The sequence below is a fragment of the Perca fluviatilis genome, chromosome 5 (genome assembly GCF_010015445.1).
Source record: "Perca fluviatilis chromosome 5, GENO_Pfluv_1.0, whole genome shotgun sequence".
Taxonomy (NCBI): domain Eukaryota; kingdom Metazoa; phylum Chordata; class Actinopteri; order Perciformes; family Percidae; genus Perca; species Perca fluviatilis.
In genome coordinates this window covers 28,402,881-28,420,435 of record NC_053116.1, presented here as the reverse complement: position 1 = coordinate 28,420,435, position 17,555 = coordinate 28,402,881, and the positions used below count along the sequence as shown (strand labels likewise).

General features: G+C 39.7%; 1 protein-coding gene and 1 pseudogene across 2 annotated transcripts; one reads left to right on the top strand and one right to left on the bottom strand.

Moving 5' to 3' along the window:
* The first annotated feature begins 226 nt into the window (after positions 1-226).
* LOC120559026 lies at positions 227-4,156 on the top strand (annotated as a pseudogene).
* Positions 4,157-4,688: 532 nt separating this feature from the next.
* On the bottom strand, positions 4,689-13,100 carry LOC120558754 (L-rhamnose-binding lectin SML-like). 2 transcript variants are annotated; one of them, XM_039799959.1, is made up of 9 exons: positions 13,058-13,100; positions 9,811-9,843; positions 9,643-9,705; positions 7,800-7,932; positions 6,151-6,260; positions 6,009-6,053; positions 5,754-5,886; positions 4,912-5,015; positions 4,689-4,775 (listed from the first exon to the last, which is right to left on the bottom strand). In XM_039799959.1, the coding sequence occupies exons 2-9, from the start codon at positions 9,818-9,820 to the stop codon at positions 4,750-4,752; spliced, it is 624 nt and encodes a 207-aa protein (XP_039655893.1). In that variant the 5' UTR covers positions 9,821-9,843; positions 13,058-13,100; the 3' UTR covers positions 4,689-4,749. The 2 variants fall into 2 exon arrangements, with proteins under 2 accessions (XP_039655893.1, XP_039655891.1); XM_039799957.1 differs by lacking the exon at positions 13,058-13,100 and adding an exon at positions 11,534-11,651.
* Between the last annotated feature and the right edge of the window lie 4,455 nt (positions 13,101-17,555).

The window sequence follows — 17,555 nt, the reverse complement described above, 5'->3', positions numbered from 1 at the left end:
TAGTAAAAATATATTAAATAGCTGTCATAATTTCTAAAAATTGAAATAAGAATTACAATTTCTTAACGTTTAAATACACATTTTATTCATGTAATACATTAACTGTGTTGGAAGAGTAAGTTTTACTAGAGTTACACTACTATTTAAAAGTTTTATAGTCTCTGCACAAATACCGAAAAATACTAAATAAATTGTAATCCAAAATGTTTACGTTTGTAATCTGCGCATGTGCAGTTGGACGAGGCCAGGTTTCCCTGCTGATTTCTACTCCGAGAGACCTAGATCTCCTCAGCACACTGGTCTCTTCTGACAACTCCAGTGAACAGCTGAGTGGAGATGTTCACAAGCTAGCTGTTCTAAAGGTGGGCCGCACTTCAATCCCAGATCTATTGTCCAAGAACTGGCTCTTGTAGCCTATACATATCAAGTGCTACTGGGTGGATCAAATGTACTCCAAATTTGTAAACTGTTACTATGTATGGTGTCTATCTGAAATATGAAATCTAGCTAACAAGGTTTCACATTTGCTAATATGCAATGCAGCACGAAAATGTCAGATATTTAAACAGAGTTTGGTGGGTAACCTCAACACAAGAGAGACTGGCAATTATGTATCTGTGCCAGCAAAAATGGAGTATACTGGTGTGTGTGTGTGTGTGTGTGTGTGTGTGTGTGTGTGTTTTCTTTACCTAACACTAAAACTTCTGTGTTCCCAGGTTCTGGATCTCTCCAACAACAAGCTGAGTGAGATCCCCTCTGACCTGAGTGATTGCTCCAAGCTGTAGGAGATTCACTTCAAAGGCAACAAGTTGAACGACAAACGTCTGGAAAAGATGGTCAACGACTGCCAGACCAAGTCCATCCTCGACTGCCTCAGGGAAGGAAGAGAAGATAGGAGAGGACGAGGGTGGGCGGGGGCAAGGCAGACAAGAAAAGCGCAGAGGAAAAAAGAAGGAGAAGGTGGCAGACGGCGGGACGAGGTGGAGGAACTGAACAAGATGGTGGTGAGGGTTCTCCATGTCTCGGACTCTCCTGCCCTCTCACCGTCACAGTGAGTGCTGAGGTGAAAGATGTTCGACCATACCTGGTGTGCTGCGTGGTGCAGGGCATGAACCTGAAGTCTGGGACGCGCACTCAAACGGTTCCTGGTGGCTCAGGTAAGGTCCCCTCCCAAGGTGGTATACATTGTAGGCCTACCAGTTTAGTGGTGCATGACTAATAGAATAAGTGTGCAGTGTAGTAAGGAAAAATACTCACCTGTGGTTTTTCTAGACAAAGCTTCATGACGACTTGTGTGGTAAAAGGACCATCGCAACCATTGCAATTCATGATGTGCAGCTTCTCAAAGCTCCCTGATGTATGATGTCAAACCACCTACCCAGCTGAAGGTATGTCAATTCTAATGCCAACCAGACACCAAAAATATGTCATATGCAATAAACCAATCAGAGTTGTATTGACATTCAGAAAAGTCTTGTGTGACTTGTTATTTTCAGTTCAGTTTTTTTAGGTTGTGTCGCTGGGTCGGAAGGAGATGACGGCCGTCGAGCTGATAAGACACCTTCAGCTGGAGGCGGAGGAGCTGAGGAAGCAGAAGAAGAGGCAGAATGTCACTGGCCTCCACAAGTCAGTGCAACTTATGAATGTGTTCTCTGTTGAAGAAAGGGTTTGGAAAGATCCTCATTAGATAACTGCAGGCTGGAGTCCAGGGAGGAAAGTTTGGGTTAAAACCTTTGTGTTTGAGACACAAACTGATTTTCAAAATGAACAACAACTTGTATATCAAAACTCTTTCCATTAATGTATTGTACAAGACATCTGTAGAACTTGGGATGTTATTATTACAGTCTATGGTTTGAACACATGAGGGCAGTGTAAGTATGTTGGTTTGACCACAGCTAGTCTGATTCCTTTCATCCTCAGTGTTGAATGAGCAATGCCTTGTTAACACATTATAAGGCATCACATGCTTATTAAACCCACATTTCTGCAGGTATAGTTGTAATCGGTATGTGTTAAAAAGAAAATGCAGAAAAATTAGGATTTAAAGATATTATTGATCTGTTGATCTTGATTATGATAGACATGTCTGACTTATAACATCATCTAAACCACTGTTGTTTTTTTTTATATCTGTGGTCAATGCATTACAGTGGGCTTTAAGTAAAGAAAAAAAAACACCAAATGAAACCTGCAAATCAATGAATCTTCACTGATGACAGCCCCGACAGAGCTGAATAATTTTTCGAGTTTATCGTCGAAAGAATATCACCTGCTATGTATTTATTACATTTGCTTAAGCCTTTTATAATGTTGTCTTCAAACTTTTGCTTTTTTACAGATACCTGCAGTTTCTGCAGGGAAAAGAAATGTATCCCTGCCTAGTGGATGCAGAGGGACATGTGATCTCATTCCCACCTATTACCAACAGTGAGACAACCAAGGTGTGTATGTCTGTTTTCTTCCTGGTTATCATAATTGTATCCTCCCATTCATAGAGAATTTCATATGAATACTGTCATACGGTGGAAATGATGTCCAGAGAGAACCCAATAACACATCAGACATGCCACATTGTCCCACAGTTTGTCTCCGTCTTCTCACTGTATAATAGAAATAACATGATCAGCTGATTGTACTTTACAGATCAAGAAGTCTACCAAAGAGTTGTTCTTGGAGGTGACGAGTGCAGCCACCCTGCAGACCTGTAAAGATGTTATGGACGCTCTGATTGTAGTAAGATTAATTTTTCCTCTCTCTTTTCTCTGTCAATAACGAATGAGTCAAGTTTAATAAAATTTTTGATTTTCATAATTTTGGCCATTGTTATCTTTCTCTAAATGAGTCTGGGTCCAAGCCTGGATCTTTGTAATCACTATTCATGTGAAAACTAAAAGACACCACCATGAGTTAGATGCTCTGTCACTTATAGATAATATGGATTCATCAATAGTTTTAAGGTAACTTTATGTATGATTTGTGGCTCTAGAGGAAAACTCTGGGAGTTTCATTATTTCCTGTGGACAAGTAGCAATTTTGGCCTGATGGAGGCTCTAGAAGAAACTTCACTTTTAGGTCGCTATAAACATTTGGATTAATCCTAAACTTGATCATGAAGTTCTAAAGGTATCTTCATGAAACTGTGCCATCTGGACAAAAGTTAACATGTAGACTGCCATTGTTTGGGCCCTTTTTTTCTATACTAACTGCTATAACAATACATGATTAGCATGTTGTTGATTCTGTTTATAATTAGTATATAGTGTGGTTTACTACCTCACTCTCCCAAGCAGTTTTGGGTAAATTTTGACCTTGTATTCATGTAAACCTCAGAAACTTCCAACTTCATTTCTTTTATGAAATGCAAAGAAAACCCAGCAACAATCTTAAAATAAAAATAGGGTCTTCAGTTTTACACCGTTTAAGTCCATCTCATAAATGCAACAAAGCACCCATGTGAAGTGCATTTCCTGTTTCACCACAGAAAATGGCAGCGTTGAAGTTCAGTGGAGAATCAGGCGGGGTCAGACGGGGAAGGGGAAGGCCCACAAGAGCCGGGGGCCAGCAGCGAGACCTCCAGCCAACTGATCGTTCAGCACAGTGGACCAGGACAGCAACCTGAAGGTAGTCTACCCGTCGAAGACAGACCTCTCCAATGACATCAGCAACTTGACAGTTATTTGGTAGTCGTTGCTGTGGACAACCTGAGGTTTACACACATGCTCTATGAAGTCATTTTAATAGATTAACATTGTGGGACATTGATAAGGTTTGACAACATGTAACAAAGTGACATCCTTTTACTTCAGGGAGCACAGGAAATGTGATCCATAGAATGTCTTGTGATTGAAGGGTTGCCTGTTCATGAATGTAACATTTATGTACAGCTTTTGAACAGCATGTAGTAATGTTAATAAATCCTTTTGATGCTTTCTGAAAGCATGATCAGCATAATAGACTAGGTCCAAATATCCTGATTTTAGTATTTACAAACTGAACAGTTTCATTCAGGTAATTGAACATACATGGACTACAACTTCCTTTTAAGCAGCAGCAAATAAGGTCCAAGTTAGACTTAAATGTAATTCTGTTTTCATACATTTTACTGCATATGCCACAGTGTTTGTGTAGCTTGAGTGTCTGTAGGATTGTTTATTGGTCAGCCATTGTAGCTACAGCTGCTAATGTTAACGTAGTCCATTGATGAGGTTTCACTTTCAGGATTGTTCAGGTGCTGCCGGATGTCCGATTTGAGGATTGCTTAAATGCTCCTCAGATCTCTGCAGGGTAAATCCAGACAGCTAGCTAGGCCAGTTTTGTTGCCCAACTAAAACCTTTCAATGTTGCACCAAAACAAGTTCCTTCCCGAGGCTATTTTGCAACGGCACTGTCTGCCCAAGACAATTTGTTTAAAGAAATTCCAATAAACCAGAGCAGGTTCCCCCCATCCCAGAAAGCTGTGTGGACACGCAAGACCCTCCTCCACAGGAGGAGGAGACCGATACCTAACCAAACAATGTGGGAACAAACTGCATCCTGTGCAGCAGAGGATGTTTTTTGGCTCCCAAAAGTTCAACTTCTTAACCTTTATGGGTTAAACTACTCTATATTGGGTTTTTAGTATAGTTATCAGGAACACATTATGCATTATGTTTTACATTTCTCTAGCCAATGAACAAACTGACAAATGAAATTGATTGCATTTTTATTGGGATACAACTGAAACTTCAGTGTGCTTCCATAGGTAAACTATGGAAGCAGAGAGGTCCCAGGGTCTGCAAAAGAACAGGAAATATTAAATTCAGGTAATACAAGCAACTGGTAAGTCAACACATCGGCTTTTGTTATAGTCTGAGGGTTTTTTGTGTAGGTTCCTGAGTGAACAGCCAAATGGAACTTTAAGATACTTACAGTTACATGTGTAAGCCACCTTCAGGTACTTGTAAGTGCCGACACAGGGGTCTCCAAACACTGAGTTGTTCACTGTGATGGTACAGCTGTTTTGCCCATTACAGCTGTGGATGTAAAGTGAAATTAGTGAAACAGGCTTTGAATAATATGGAGCATATTAAATCTGATCTACATTATAAAAAAGGTGATTTCATAAAGTTATTAAATCTCAGTCTGAAAGAAATCTTCATTGCACGCATGGCTACAGATGGTTAATTTTTGCAGATCCTTCTTGCTGCAGTACAACATACTGAACTTCTAAGATGCCTCACCATTCTGCATGCCCCTAGTCTTGCTTTGCCAGACCATCCACATGCTGTGGAGCGGAGGAGGGTCTGGCTAGCCCACATAGCTTTCTGGGATGGGAGAAAAAACGTGCTCGCTGTAAAATAGTCATGCGAGAGAGAAAACTCCAATTGGACAGATAGTCTAGCTAGCTGTCTGAATTTACCCTGCAGAGATCCGAGGAGCATTTAACCATAATTCTCTAATCCAGAGCCACCCAAGTTTAAAATTCCAACTCAAAGAAAGAAAAGACAGGTGGAATTTCCTGCGGCACCGAAGCAATCCCAGAAGTGGAACGTCAAGTATATAGCCTAGCATGCCCAATACTTTGGAAAAAAATAAATAAGATTTTATGGGCCTTGAATGTCTTGCATGTGAAATTCCTCACTTTTATCCCTTTGTCAATTTCTCTAACTGAGAATTCCAATTAATTTTGGAATCATCTGTGCCAATAGGAAATAGTTTCTTGAAGTCTCAATTTTTAATAAAAATATTCAGTAAAGGTTGTGCAGCTGTACCTGTCAGCAACTTGGGGTGTGGGGCTTGAGCAGGAGATATCTTGAATTTGATTGAGAGGCCGTTGGTAAACGCAGGTCGTCTGGTCACTACGTCCATAGTGGGCACAAGTCACAGATATAACCTGTCCTTGATCTGTCAGACAAAAAGAACAATTGGCAAGGTGGAGAAAACAATGTATTGCAAATGTAGGTCTGTTGCATTGAAAGTGTAATTGTGTTTCACATTGAGAGACCATAAATGCAAAGAAACATTACCACACTGGAGTTGTGCAAAAGAGCCCTCACAGGCAACAAGGTGAACTGTCAAAGTGAACATGAGGGAATCACGTTACACATCACTCTAAAACCTGAGGCTCCTTTTCTTCATGCTTTAATTTCATGTAGACTTGGGACTCACTTGAATGGATGCAGGTGTAGTTGACGTCCAGGTATGTGGTGATGCCATAGCAGGGATCAGAGGTATGAAAAACGTTGATGTTTAGTTCACACTCCGTCTTGCCATCACACCTGTAGGAAACCCATTACAAGCATGTTTCAGCACAAAGCAAAAGCTCACAAAAAAACAAAACCACCCAAATAGTGTAAATACTGTAGCAACTACCATTTAAAGTGATGGTTCGGAGTAATTTCACCCTAGGGTCCTTTGCACCATGATCTCGAGCCAAACACCCCCCCAGAAGCTTTTTTCACCTGGGTCGAACATTGGGAGCGTTAGCGTAGAGTTAGCAGCTGAATAGCTTAGCGCAGAGGCTAATGGATCCGAAGTGTCTCTTAACATTACCCCACTAATAATGCCCGAAATGATACCAAACGTCTACAGTAGTACAAATAGGTTATGCACTCATAAAACGATGGATTGTAAAATTTGTAAGTACACCAGAAGTTTATGTAAATAACACTTGCCTGCTGGCTTCTGCTCTCTGCTGCTGCTGTTACTACCGGGCAGTAAGAGTGCTTAGGGACATTTACAAATTACAACACCGAAAAGAGATGCAACAAAAATATTTATTAATTTAATGATTAAATAAGGTAATGTCTCCAAACTTACCTCAATTATTACTTGTCTCCTGCTAGTTATACTACAGCACTTTAAAAAATAAGTTAAATTAAAAAATATTTTTGTTGCATCTCTTTTCAGTGTTTTAATTTGTAGATGTCCCTAAGCACTCTTCTTACAGCAGCAACAGCAGAGAGCAGAAGCCAGCAGGCAAGTGTTATTTACATAAACTTCTGGTGTACTTACAAACTTCACAATCCATCGTTTTATGAGTGCATAACCTATATATACACTAGTGTAGACCTTTGGTATCATTTCGGGCATTATTAGTGGGGTAATGTTAAGAGACACTTCGGATCCATTAGCCTCTGTTAAGCTATTCAGCGGCTAACGCTACTCTACACTAACTCTCCCAATGTTAGACCCAGGTGAAAAAAGCTTCTGGGGGGTGTTTGGCTCGAGGTCATGGTGCAAAGGACCCTAGGGTGAAATTACTCCAAACCATCACTTTAAGTGCAATAGTGTGAAATGTAGACTGAGGTACCACTTGTTTTAATATGTAGTATCATGTCATTGTTCATTCACCTGCACAATAGTGTTTAAACTTTAGAAAATACAGTGTCTCTGGAGACATATTCTCAATGTTTGATTCCATGTTAACCTCTTCATGAAGAGTAAATATAGAATGAAAGGAGATTGAGGGGATTATCTTCAGTTAGTTTAAAGTTTAAAGTAACTTTCCCTCTTCGGTCCCCCTATGGGTTGTCTCATTGGAACTACTGCTGCGCGAGCTGTAGTTCCAATGAGACAACCCATAGGGGGGACTGAAGAGGGAAAAATTACATAGCATGCCTTTAAAGCAACACTAGAACTTTTCCAGCTTTGTTCCCCTACAGGTTGGAAGTGGAATTGTCCCATTAGGTCTCATTTGAACTTCAGATCTCAAGCTCCGTGACACTGAATCACTGACCCAATTAGGAGACAGTGTCCCATTTAGAATACATGAGATTTAAAAAGTATTATTCTACGATTGTACACGTAATTTGTACCTTTTCTTGAGGACGTCCACTGTGCCAGCTTGAGTGCACGGTCTTAAGGGCATTGCCCCAGGTCTTAGCTTAACGCAGGTCACAGCATTTCCACGTTGATACACTGCCGTCTGCACACTGATTACGCCGTCATCTGTTACACAAGGGAGAAATTAAGACAAATCACATATTTGAATGGTAACAATAGATTTCATCTGTCATATTGACTGAGCTCAACATTTCTACAGGCTCAGCGGATACCGTTCGTAGTGGGCTAACATTTGGTCTTAACAGTTCGTGGTGGATTAGTTTGTGGCGGTAGAGAGAGATTAGTCTCTCTGCCACAGTACATTTTCTGGTTACCAAAGCCCCAAATGTTTAATGCCTCAACACTGGTTGAGTCTGTTTTAATCAAGGCCTTCAAACCCAATTATACAACAAGTAGAGCAGACCTGATAATCTTATTGGTCAGCTAGACATTTAGAAAGTTCTCAAATCAGCACACACCTAGTGCATCACTTGAAATATCACCCGCCATTTGTGTAAATAGTATAGGGTTTTAAAAAAAATAAAAAAAATAAAAGATTCAGGGACTACAGTGGAACACACAAAAGCTCTCCAACTAGTATATAAAGTGATTCATTGGATTAAAAAGGACTCGTTTGTTAAAGCACTCTGTGCTATCAATGCAGTTTGGGGTTTATAGTTGCGGTAATTTAGTTTGGGAAATCTCATGATCTTTAAAAAAAGTCAGTTGCCTTCTTATTTTGAGAGAGACTTGCCCCACAATATGACGACCGATTATAACTTTTGTCGGTACCCATCGTTTTATACTTGCAATATTACACTGGAGGGTTTAATTTAGCCAAATATCCTATTCACTAAAGAGCACATTTCAAGCAGCGCCAATGTATGAAATTGTTAGCTACACACTTCCTGTCACCTAAAGGGGCATGGCCTCATTTGAACATGTAGTGAACGTCATGTGGATGGATGAAGTTATTTGAATGATTTATTAATGTTCTTATACCAACGTTAGATATGTACAGAGCTAAAAGACATTTAGCATCACGGAGATTAGTTTTGTTAGGGCATTTGCAAATGTTTGCTGCCGTGTTGCCAGACCTTGCAAGAGTTTAGTCATTTTAGTCCCATTTAGAAATAGTCTCAAAACGAAGTTAATTTTCTCCTGAGGTCATCTGAAAAATGCCATTTGTCTCAAAAATGTTCTGGAGTTGTGGCTTGTGAGAAATTGGTCCAATATCTGCTTTGGCGATTATGGGGCAATGGATCGCTCATAATCTGTAATCCCGTTCACTTCTCCAATAGACCTTTCACGGCAGAGATATTGACATGTCATAGTAGGAAAAGCACAGATGTATTCAAAACCATTAATGATGGCTGCATTCCACTTAAAAAGGCCTGTGTATGGACTTTCCACAGCACACATTTTGAGTTGTCCTAGTAGGAAAAGCACAGCTGAAATTGATCACCTTAACGATGGCTCCATTCCATCAAGTGTCCCAGTAGGCCATTTCAGTGAGTCAGCATGCACAATACCAGGGCCTCTCCTAAGTGGAATGCAGCCATCATTAATTGTTTTGAATACACCTGTGCTTTTCCTACTAGGACAAGTCAACATGTCTGCTGTGAAAAAGGTCCATTGGAATCTTATATACCGTCTATGATTGGAATCCATACACTCTGACCTGCCACTATAGTCTCCTGCCCACGTGACAGATACAGGAAACTAATCCACACACACGTTGGGGCATCTCCGTCATGTATTAACGTCATATTTGGCACTTCAGTGCAATATTGCTTACATGTACCACAGAGGACAGACTCAAGAGTTAAATCATACCACAGCTCAGGCGCTGGACATTCCCTTCACTGCCACAGGTGGTAGCTCTCTCTGTGGAGACAACTAAAATAACAAGATATGAAAAAAGTTTAGTGTGTTCGAGCCACATACTGTATGCAGAAAATAAATGCAAGCATCATTGTTATTACATTCACTCAGATAAATTACCTGCTGTCATGAGCAAACACGTTGCTGCCAGCACTGGAAAAGAAAACACTGTCAAACTGTGCCAGCCAACATAAGCAAAAATTACAAAGTCTCTTGAAAAAGCACTTTTATTTAAAAAAAAATAAAGCGCTTTATCCCAAATCCCTGTCCCATGCTAGATGGTTGGATGATGTCATGTTTTAACAAAAAAAAACAAAAAAAAAAAAAAGTTGACCCAGAGGCTGAGGGGTCTCACCTGATTTACATTTGTCACAAATAGCTGAAATTATGGGAAGGAAATTTCCACCTCAAATAACTTAATATATTGGCCAAACACAGAAGTGCAAATCGGCCTTTCCCCCCCCCCCATAGATGTAGCCTATTGGTATTATACCAAGACAAGGATGTACGGACATGGGTTAAGGTTGAAAACCGGTCTTAACACAGAAATGTAAAGCTAGAGAGTAGAGTTCGCATCTCGGGAAAAACTAAAGACTTAATTTCCCCCAGAAATGTTCCTTAGTGTTTTAACCCATGATTTTCTCCTTAATCTTTACTAGTCATTTTTGAGACTCCTCAACTTCCGTTGCGGCAAAACGCTCATTTTGTGGACTAAACTGAACGGTAATGTCTGCCGAAACAACCGGCAGCTCGCGGTGCTTCGTACCCCGCTCAAAGTCACCTATTTTCGGGTAACTAAAACCACTAACTACCGCCGATACTACGGAGGTCTGTAGCCGGTGTTATGTGCCTTCTGGTTTTTCCACCTACTGGTTTCCGAGCCTGTCCAGATGCCGTGTAAACCTATCAACCTACCCACGTCAACAGATTCGCTACATATTCATAAACATTTTACTGGCCTTTGCATGTCGCAACTCAAATCAAAACTATACTGAACTGAACTGAAAATATGAGCCCTACATTACTATAACATTGTACAGCGGGAAAAATGTGTTTTAAAAGTATTTAGGATGATCCGTGTCGCGCTGGATTCGCACCTCCCTCAGAAAAAATAAAAACTTAAGAGTCCACTTCACCATCCACTATACTATCACGTTTATCACACCAGTTACCAGGACATGACTTTGTTTTTTCTTTTCCGTCAGTAGGCCATGAATCACTGTTTATCTGAGTACTCCGAAACAACAGGTTACCTTGATTTAGGCTTAAAAACATAACTATATCATGCACTCCAACCTTCTGCTACACCTCTGCGCTGCCCATTTGCAAGGATTCATCATAAATTATAGCAGGCAGCACACGGATTCTGAAACAATGGGTCTAAAACAACTGTTACCCTGGGCTGGAAACGTGATCTCGAAGCTCTCAAACAGCTACAATAACATGTTCCTTGGATTTATGAAAAGAAGCGATATTTCTATTGACATGGCTCACATGCCTACATCTACGTTTCCAAAGTTATACAGCGTCACAAAGCTCTGTAGCGGCTAGCTAAAACAACTAGCAACTGCCGCTTGGCGTCATAAAGCTCGTAGCCAGCAGGTGTCACACCTAACACAGGATATATGTTTTGGTCTGCATACATTTTCGTACAATATCATAAGGACCAGTTCATGAGAAGCGCGTGCTTAGCCTGGCACTCAACCCAGCACCCTTACACTTCAATCACATATAGTCTATATTAAAGCTTTAGCTACTTCAACAATACAGCAGAAATCAAACTTAATTCCTAATTTTACATGAACCGACATAGTGTTGTAGTGGTTAGTTGCAGGCTACTTACACAGTGTGGTGCTGAGTCTGAAGCAGAGCATGGTATAAGAAGCTCCGGTCTGAGGCGAACAATAAGACACACACCTGTAGGCTGTTATGCTGCTGGATTAAGAACTGCCTTTGCTTTATATAGGCCTACAAAGCAATTGGTTTCACAATATGCCGAGTCACATTACGGAAATAATATGAGATGCACTGAATAAAATTAACTTTGTGGTATAGTAAAAATATATTAAATAGCTGTCATAATTTCTACATTGAATATTAAGATCTTCAATTTCTTAACGTTTACATACACATTTTATTAATGTAATACATAACTGTGTTGGAAGAGTACGTTTTACTATAGAGTTACACATAGGCATAGATGGCAAAAGTACTCACTTCCCGTACTTAAGTAGAAGTACAGATACTTGTGTTAAAAAATACTCTGGTAAAAGTAGAAGTACTGATTTACTTCTTTACTTAAGTAAAAGTAACAAAGTACAGGCTTTGAAATGTACTTAAAGTATAAAAGTAAAAGTAGCCTTGCGAATGACAACCACTTTTTATGCAAAGCTACCTGGACCACACACGTTACTAGAGTGCAAGCTGAGAAACTTCAGTGGACATAAAAACCAGGCTCTTTATATGCCATTGTCTACATTTTAAATGGATGTCTGCCAAACATCACATATATGATTATTGTGACAGAGACTGGGACTCCAGCTTAATAAGATTCTGACTGAGTAGCAAGATATGAATTCAACTGTGATTCTGTGAGAATTCACAGATCCAGTTTCTCTTTTTTAATCGTCCCCTTAACATTTAAAGGAATCTACATGCATGTGTGTGTGCTCAAATATAGAAAGAAAATAAAGGATACAATATGAATTACTAAACATAGATTAATTAAGAAGTTCCCCATACTTTTAGAGTTACACAGCACATTGGCTAGGAGTCACTTGATGCCTCCTAGCCTATCTCAAACATCTCTCTCAGATAAGGCCAGGGATGATTGGGAATGTCTTGCTGCTTGTCTGCCTAATCTCTGGGATCTCCGTTTTCTTCATTTTCAATCATGTCGCCGTCCATACTACTAGTGCTAACGTTACCACCATCATGCTGCAATTATTTGCCGCAAATGAATGCAGAATGCGGCCGAATCTGTCGAGTCGTCTTGTAGTGGTGCGTTACATGCAACGTAGCCTACAGTATATTCCCATCCAATTAGATTGAATTCAGTATTGATCACGTGAAAAATAATAACGGTAACTCCAGTGAAATTATTTGAAATTTGCTAGTGAGGACTAGATTAGGACCGTATTTAAAGCTGATGCTGGTTTCAAACTTCGCCCCCCAGGTGTGTCTGTAAAACACGGACAACTTCTCTCTTTTGATGCTTGGGAAAGACGTTGCGTGTAGCAACGTGAAACCTAGCTAACAGGTGAAGAACACAAACAACTAAATCACTACCTACTTTAACTGTGCAGGAACTATACACCAATACAACAACAGGCTTACATGAACTGACAACATAAGTTATACGACTTACAGTTCTCAAGGACGCACACACTGATTATCCTCCGGACAGCAGTCTCTCTTTCTTTTTTCTCACTTTTTTCTGTGTGGCGCACGCGCCCGCTCGCGGTGTGAGGCGCGTGTCCGCGCTATTCTCCGACATTACTACCTCTTGTACAAAACTAAAGTAACGAGCCAATTTTTAAAATGTAAGGAGTAGAAAGTACCGATATTCGTGTTAAAATGTAAGGAGTAAAAGTAAAAAGTCGCCACAAAAAAAAATAGTAAAGTAAAGTAGAAATATCCGAAAAATCTACTTAAGTACAGTAACGAAGTATTTGTACTTCGTTACTTCCGATCTCTGCACATAGGCTACTATTTAAAAGTTGTATGGTCTGCACAAATATCGAAAAATACTAAATAAATTGTTTACTTTTGTAATCTGCGCATGCGCATTTGGACGAGGCCAGGTTTCCCTGCTGATTTCTACTCCGAGAGACCTAGATCTCCTCAGCACACTGGTCTCTTCTGACAACTCCAGTGAACAGCTGAGTGGAGATGTTCACAAGCTAGCTGCTCTAAAGGTGGGCCGCACTTCAATACCAGATCTATTGTCCAAGAACTGGCTCTTGTAGCCTATAGGCCTACATTTCAAGTGCTACTGGGTGGATCAAATGTACTCTAAATTTGTAAACTGTTACTATGTATGGTGTATATCTGAAATATGAAATCTAGCTAACGAGGTTTCACATTTGCTAATATGCAATGCAGCACGAAAATGTCAGATATTTAAACAGAGTTTGGAGGGTAACCTCAACACAAGAGAGACTGGCAATTATGTATCTGTGCCAGCAAAAATGAAGTATACTGGTGTGTGTGTGTGTGTGTGTTTTTTCTTTACCTAACACTAAAACTTCTGTGTTCCCAGGTTCTGGATCTCTCCAACAACAAGCTGAGTGAGATCCCCTCTTATGGAGTTATATTCCTATCTTTAATCAAGAGCGCATTCTTTCAATTTGAGAGCATTTCTCACTGATATTACGTTCAGATTTTGTAATAATTTCCCTCAAAACCTTGCTCTCACACTCAAATAGTCACTGCTCGCGCTTGGATTTGCTCTGCTTGTGCTCAAAGTTTGTGCTCGTGCTTGGATTTTCTCTGCTTGTGCTCAAAGTTTGTGCTCGCGCTTGGATTTTCTCTGCTTGTGCTCAAAGTTTGTGCTCGCGCTTGGATTTGCTCTGCTTGCACTCAAACTTTCTGCTTGGACTCAGATATGTTGTTGTTTGGACAGATTTCCTGCTCTCAGCTTTGAACCTTCTCCTCGCACTCAGGCTGATTCTGCTCACTTGCAAAGTTTCTGCTCTCGGATTTCTCCTGCGCGCTTGGATTTTTTGTGTGTTATAACCCTATCAAAAGTCAACAACAATAGAATGCCAGCTGTAGTGTTGACCAATGAAATGATCCCAACCCCGTTGAGGGTGCGTTCACTTTACTTTAGAACGTCTGTTGAGGGCGGCTGCACTGTAACCTGACTGTAACCAAGTTTATATATCCCCGCGTCGTTTATAGCTTTATTATAAGTATATGTCAACAATGTGCACAGATGGGTCGACGCACTTTCACCTGCACCCGTCAGGAAACGGGAGAAAGCTTTGAAGTGGGACGTATGAAGTTATGTCCACAACTACGAGGGTGAGTAACTTAAGCACCTAGCTAGCTAACTAGCATATGGTGCTAGCATATAGCCTAGCTTGATGTCCAGAAACAAATATATGTTCTTTATTGTATAGCTAGCTAGATTGAACGACATATGACGGACAGTGTGTGTATATGTGATGACCCTACTTTGTATTTTTTCCTCGTTTGGTTAACCATGTTCCTGGGATTTGGCTAATTTCATGTTAGAGCCAGTAGTAAAACATAAACTGTAATATAACTGAAAGAACACAAGAAACTGGATTGTTTGTGTCAGTTTTTGCATCACTGTTGTTTGTTGTTCATCAGAGTTTAGTCTTCATTCCTTCATATAACATTAGTTTGAAAATAGATTCATAGCAATCTGTATAAAACGTAATGTTAAGTTCAATTTTATCACTATAATAAAAACAGATCTAGAAATGATATGGTTTCTTATTTGCTCCTTAAATAGCAGTTATTTGTTTAATTGATACAAAGCAAACTGAACTGAAAAAGTATTTTGTTTTACTTTCTTTTCATCCAGGTGGGGCTGAGGGGTTTGACCCCTGTTGATCTGTGTGTCATATCACCAACCCATGATAGCTAGAATTCACCCTGCTACTCCAGATCTACCTGCTGTATGTCTGGCTACAGACTACAACAATCTGCTCCAGATCTACCTACTGTACGGCTGGCTACAGACTACAACCATCTGCTCCAGATCTACCTACTGTATGACTGGTTACAGACTACAACCATCTGCTCCAGATCTACCTACTGTATGACTGGCTACAGACTACAACCATCTGCAAGTTTTGTTTGTAGTGAACATCATCAACAGCTGCACTTAAAGTCTCTTGGGTTCATATGGGACTTGGTTGTTCTCCATACTGCATCAAACACTGTATTATTTTTTTGTGTTATATTAGTACAGACAACAGTAAGTATCATTACTTAATCACAGTATATATTATTCTGGTGTACACTGTTGACTTGACTCCATGCTATTGACTATACTTTAGCTTGCCACCTCAAAACTTTACCTTAATTGCTCTTGTATAGTTAATTTATCTTCTACTAGTTGTACATACCTCCTATTTAATTGAATTATTCTTAATTTGTGTTGCCATACCTGAATCATCCCTCTTGTGAACACTAGCCTTATCTTATCTTTATTCATAACCTTGCTCACAAACTCACCTGAACCTGGGTCATCTGTTTGCCAATATCAATGTTCCTGCTACAGTAAATCCTATAGGCACATTGTACTGCTTCACCGTAGTATGAACCATACACTTTTAAGGTTTTGTGTCAAATATTGTGCAATTTGTTATGAATTACTCATTGTTTTGACAAGGTAAATTAAAAGCTATTTACCAAGTGTCAGCTCTGGTAAATTTAATTGTACTGTTTTTTTTTATAAATGTTATGGAACATGAAAAAACAATTTGCCTTGATCACGGTTTTAATTTGTTGCAAATGTGAACATGGTTTTAATAATCTGTATCTTATTCGCTCTGAAAAACTACAATGATTTAAGAAATAGCAGTGATACTTATCAACATTTATTGAATTGATTGAATATATGGACAGACATTACAGGCACCTATTCATGTCAACAGAGAAAACAATAATTTGTTTTGTTCTCTTTTATCACTTTGATTATAACGCTGATGGTGCAGAAAAGGGTGAAGTCCTTGTAGATCTCTGGCACTTTGAGGACAGACCGATCCAGGAACTCTCCACTGTTGTCTTTGTATAGTATGCTCCTATTAAAGACAGATTCATAGACATCAACACGTATTATATTAGGTGTACATAGCTTGCTTTAACATCATTACTATCTTACCTTACCTTCTCTGATTTGGTTTTGTGGACATCAGTAATTTTCTCTCCCAGGCCTGGTTGTGCACCCTGTGAATTTAAGCAAGAAACATAAGTGTATGTAACATGATTTTACTATTATATTATTATTATTTTTACAATTGCATTATTATCAGACTTGCCAACCTTCTTGGTTTGTGCTACTGCTGCCTGTCCTCTGCACACAGGTGAGTGATGTTCTGACTGGCACAGGTCCATGCACATAGTGCAGCTGTGATGCAGCTCAACGGGTACTTAAGTCACACCTGGAAGAAGAGAAACAAACCAACAAAATACTTGTTCTTTCTGCTCAGTTTGCTTTGTATTAATTAAAACAAAATTACATTTAAGTTGCAAATAAAGCATATCATCTCTAGATCTGTTTTATTAGTGGTGAAATTGTACTTAACAGACTGGGTCCGTATCTTTTCGTTCATTTGATTTTCATTTCATAAACAGGTATTAAAAACAAATGGTTATTTGATTTTCGTTTTAAATCATGGGGATCAGACCTCTGGTGCTGGGTCTAATATTCTAATATTAGCTGCTGCAGCTAGCTCAGCTAGCTACCAGCCCTGTGAGCTTGGTCCCCGCGGTTCGCTCCCCGGTGCTGATTGAGTCTGGTCGGTCCCTCTGCAGAGCTGCGTTATCCGCTCTAGCTGACCTGGGAATCTACCGCTGCGTGATTTATTCATATTTTATTTACTTTGCAGTGATATGCTATGCACTGATGTCAGGCAGGCTTGCTGCTGCTTTTAGTCTGAGCCTGTGAGATAACTAAACTTCCTTTGAATATAACGTGCATATAAATAGACGGAATAAATAAAAGTCCCCGGAAATAAATATAAGTAAAACATATGTATTTAGGCTATTGAACTATAATGACTAATGCCTATATATGTATTGCCTCATTTATGTATTTCATGTTCCATTTCATAGCCATATTTATTATGTAAAGGGGCAAAATGGACGTCATCAGTCGCCAGGAAGTT

Bases quoted from the DNA above. Each gene is read 5' to 3' on its own strand.
- LOC120558754 (XM_039799957.1), bottom strand. From the start codon at position 11,564: ATGCTCTGCTTCAGACTCAGCACCACACTGT. The intron at 9,706-9,810 runs GTAATTTATCTG...TTGTTATTTTAG, and splicing joins GTGTTTGCTCATGACAGCAG to TTGTCTCCACAGAGAGAGCT. The intron at 5,016-5,753 runs GTACAGCTGCAC...TTACATCCACAG, and splicing joins ACACCCCAAGTTGCTGACAG to CTGTAATGGGCAAAACAGCT.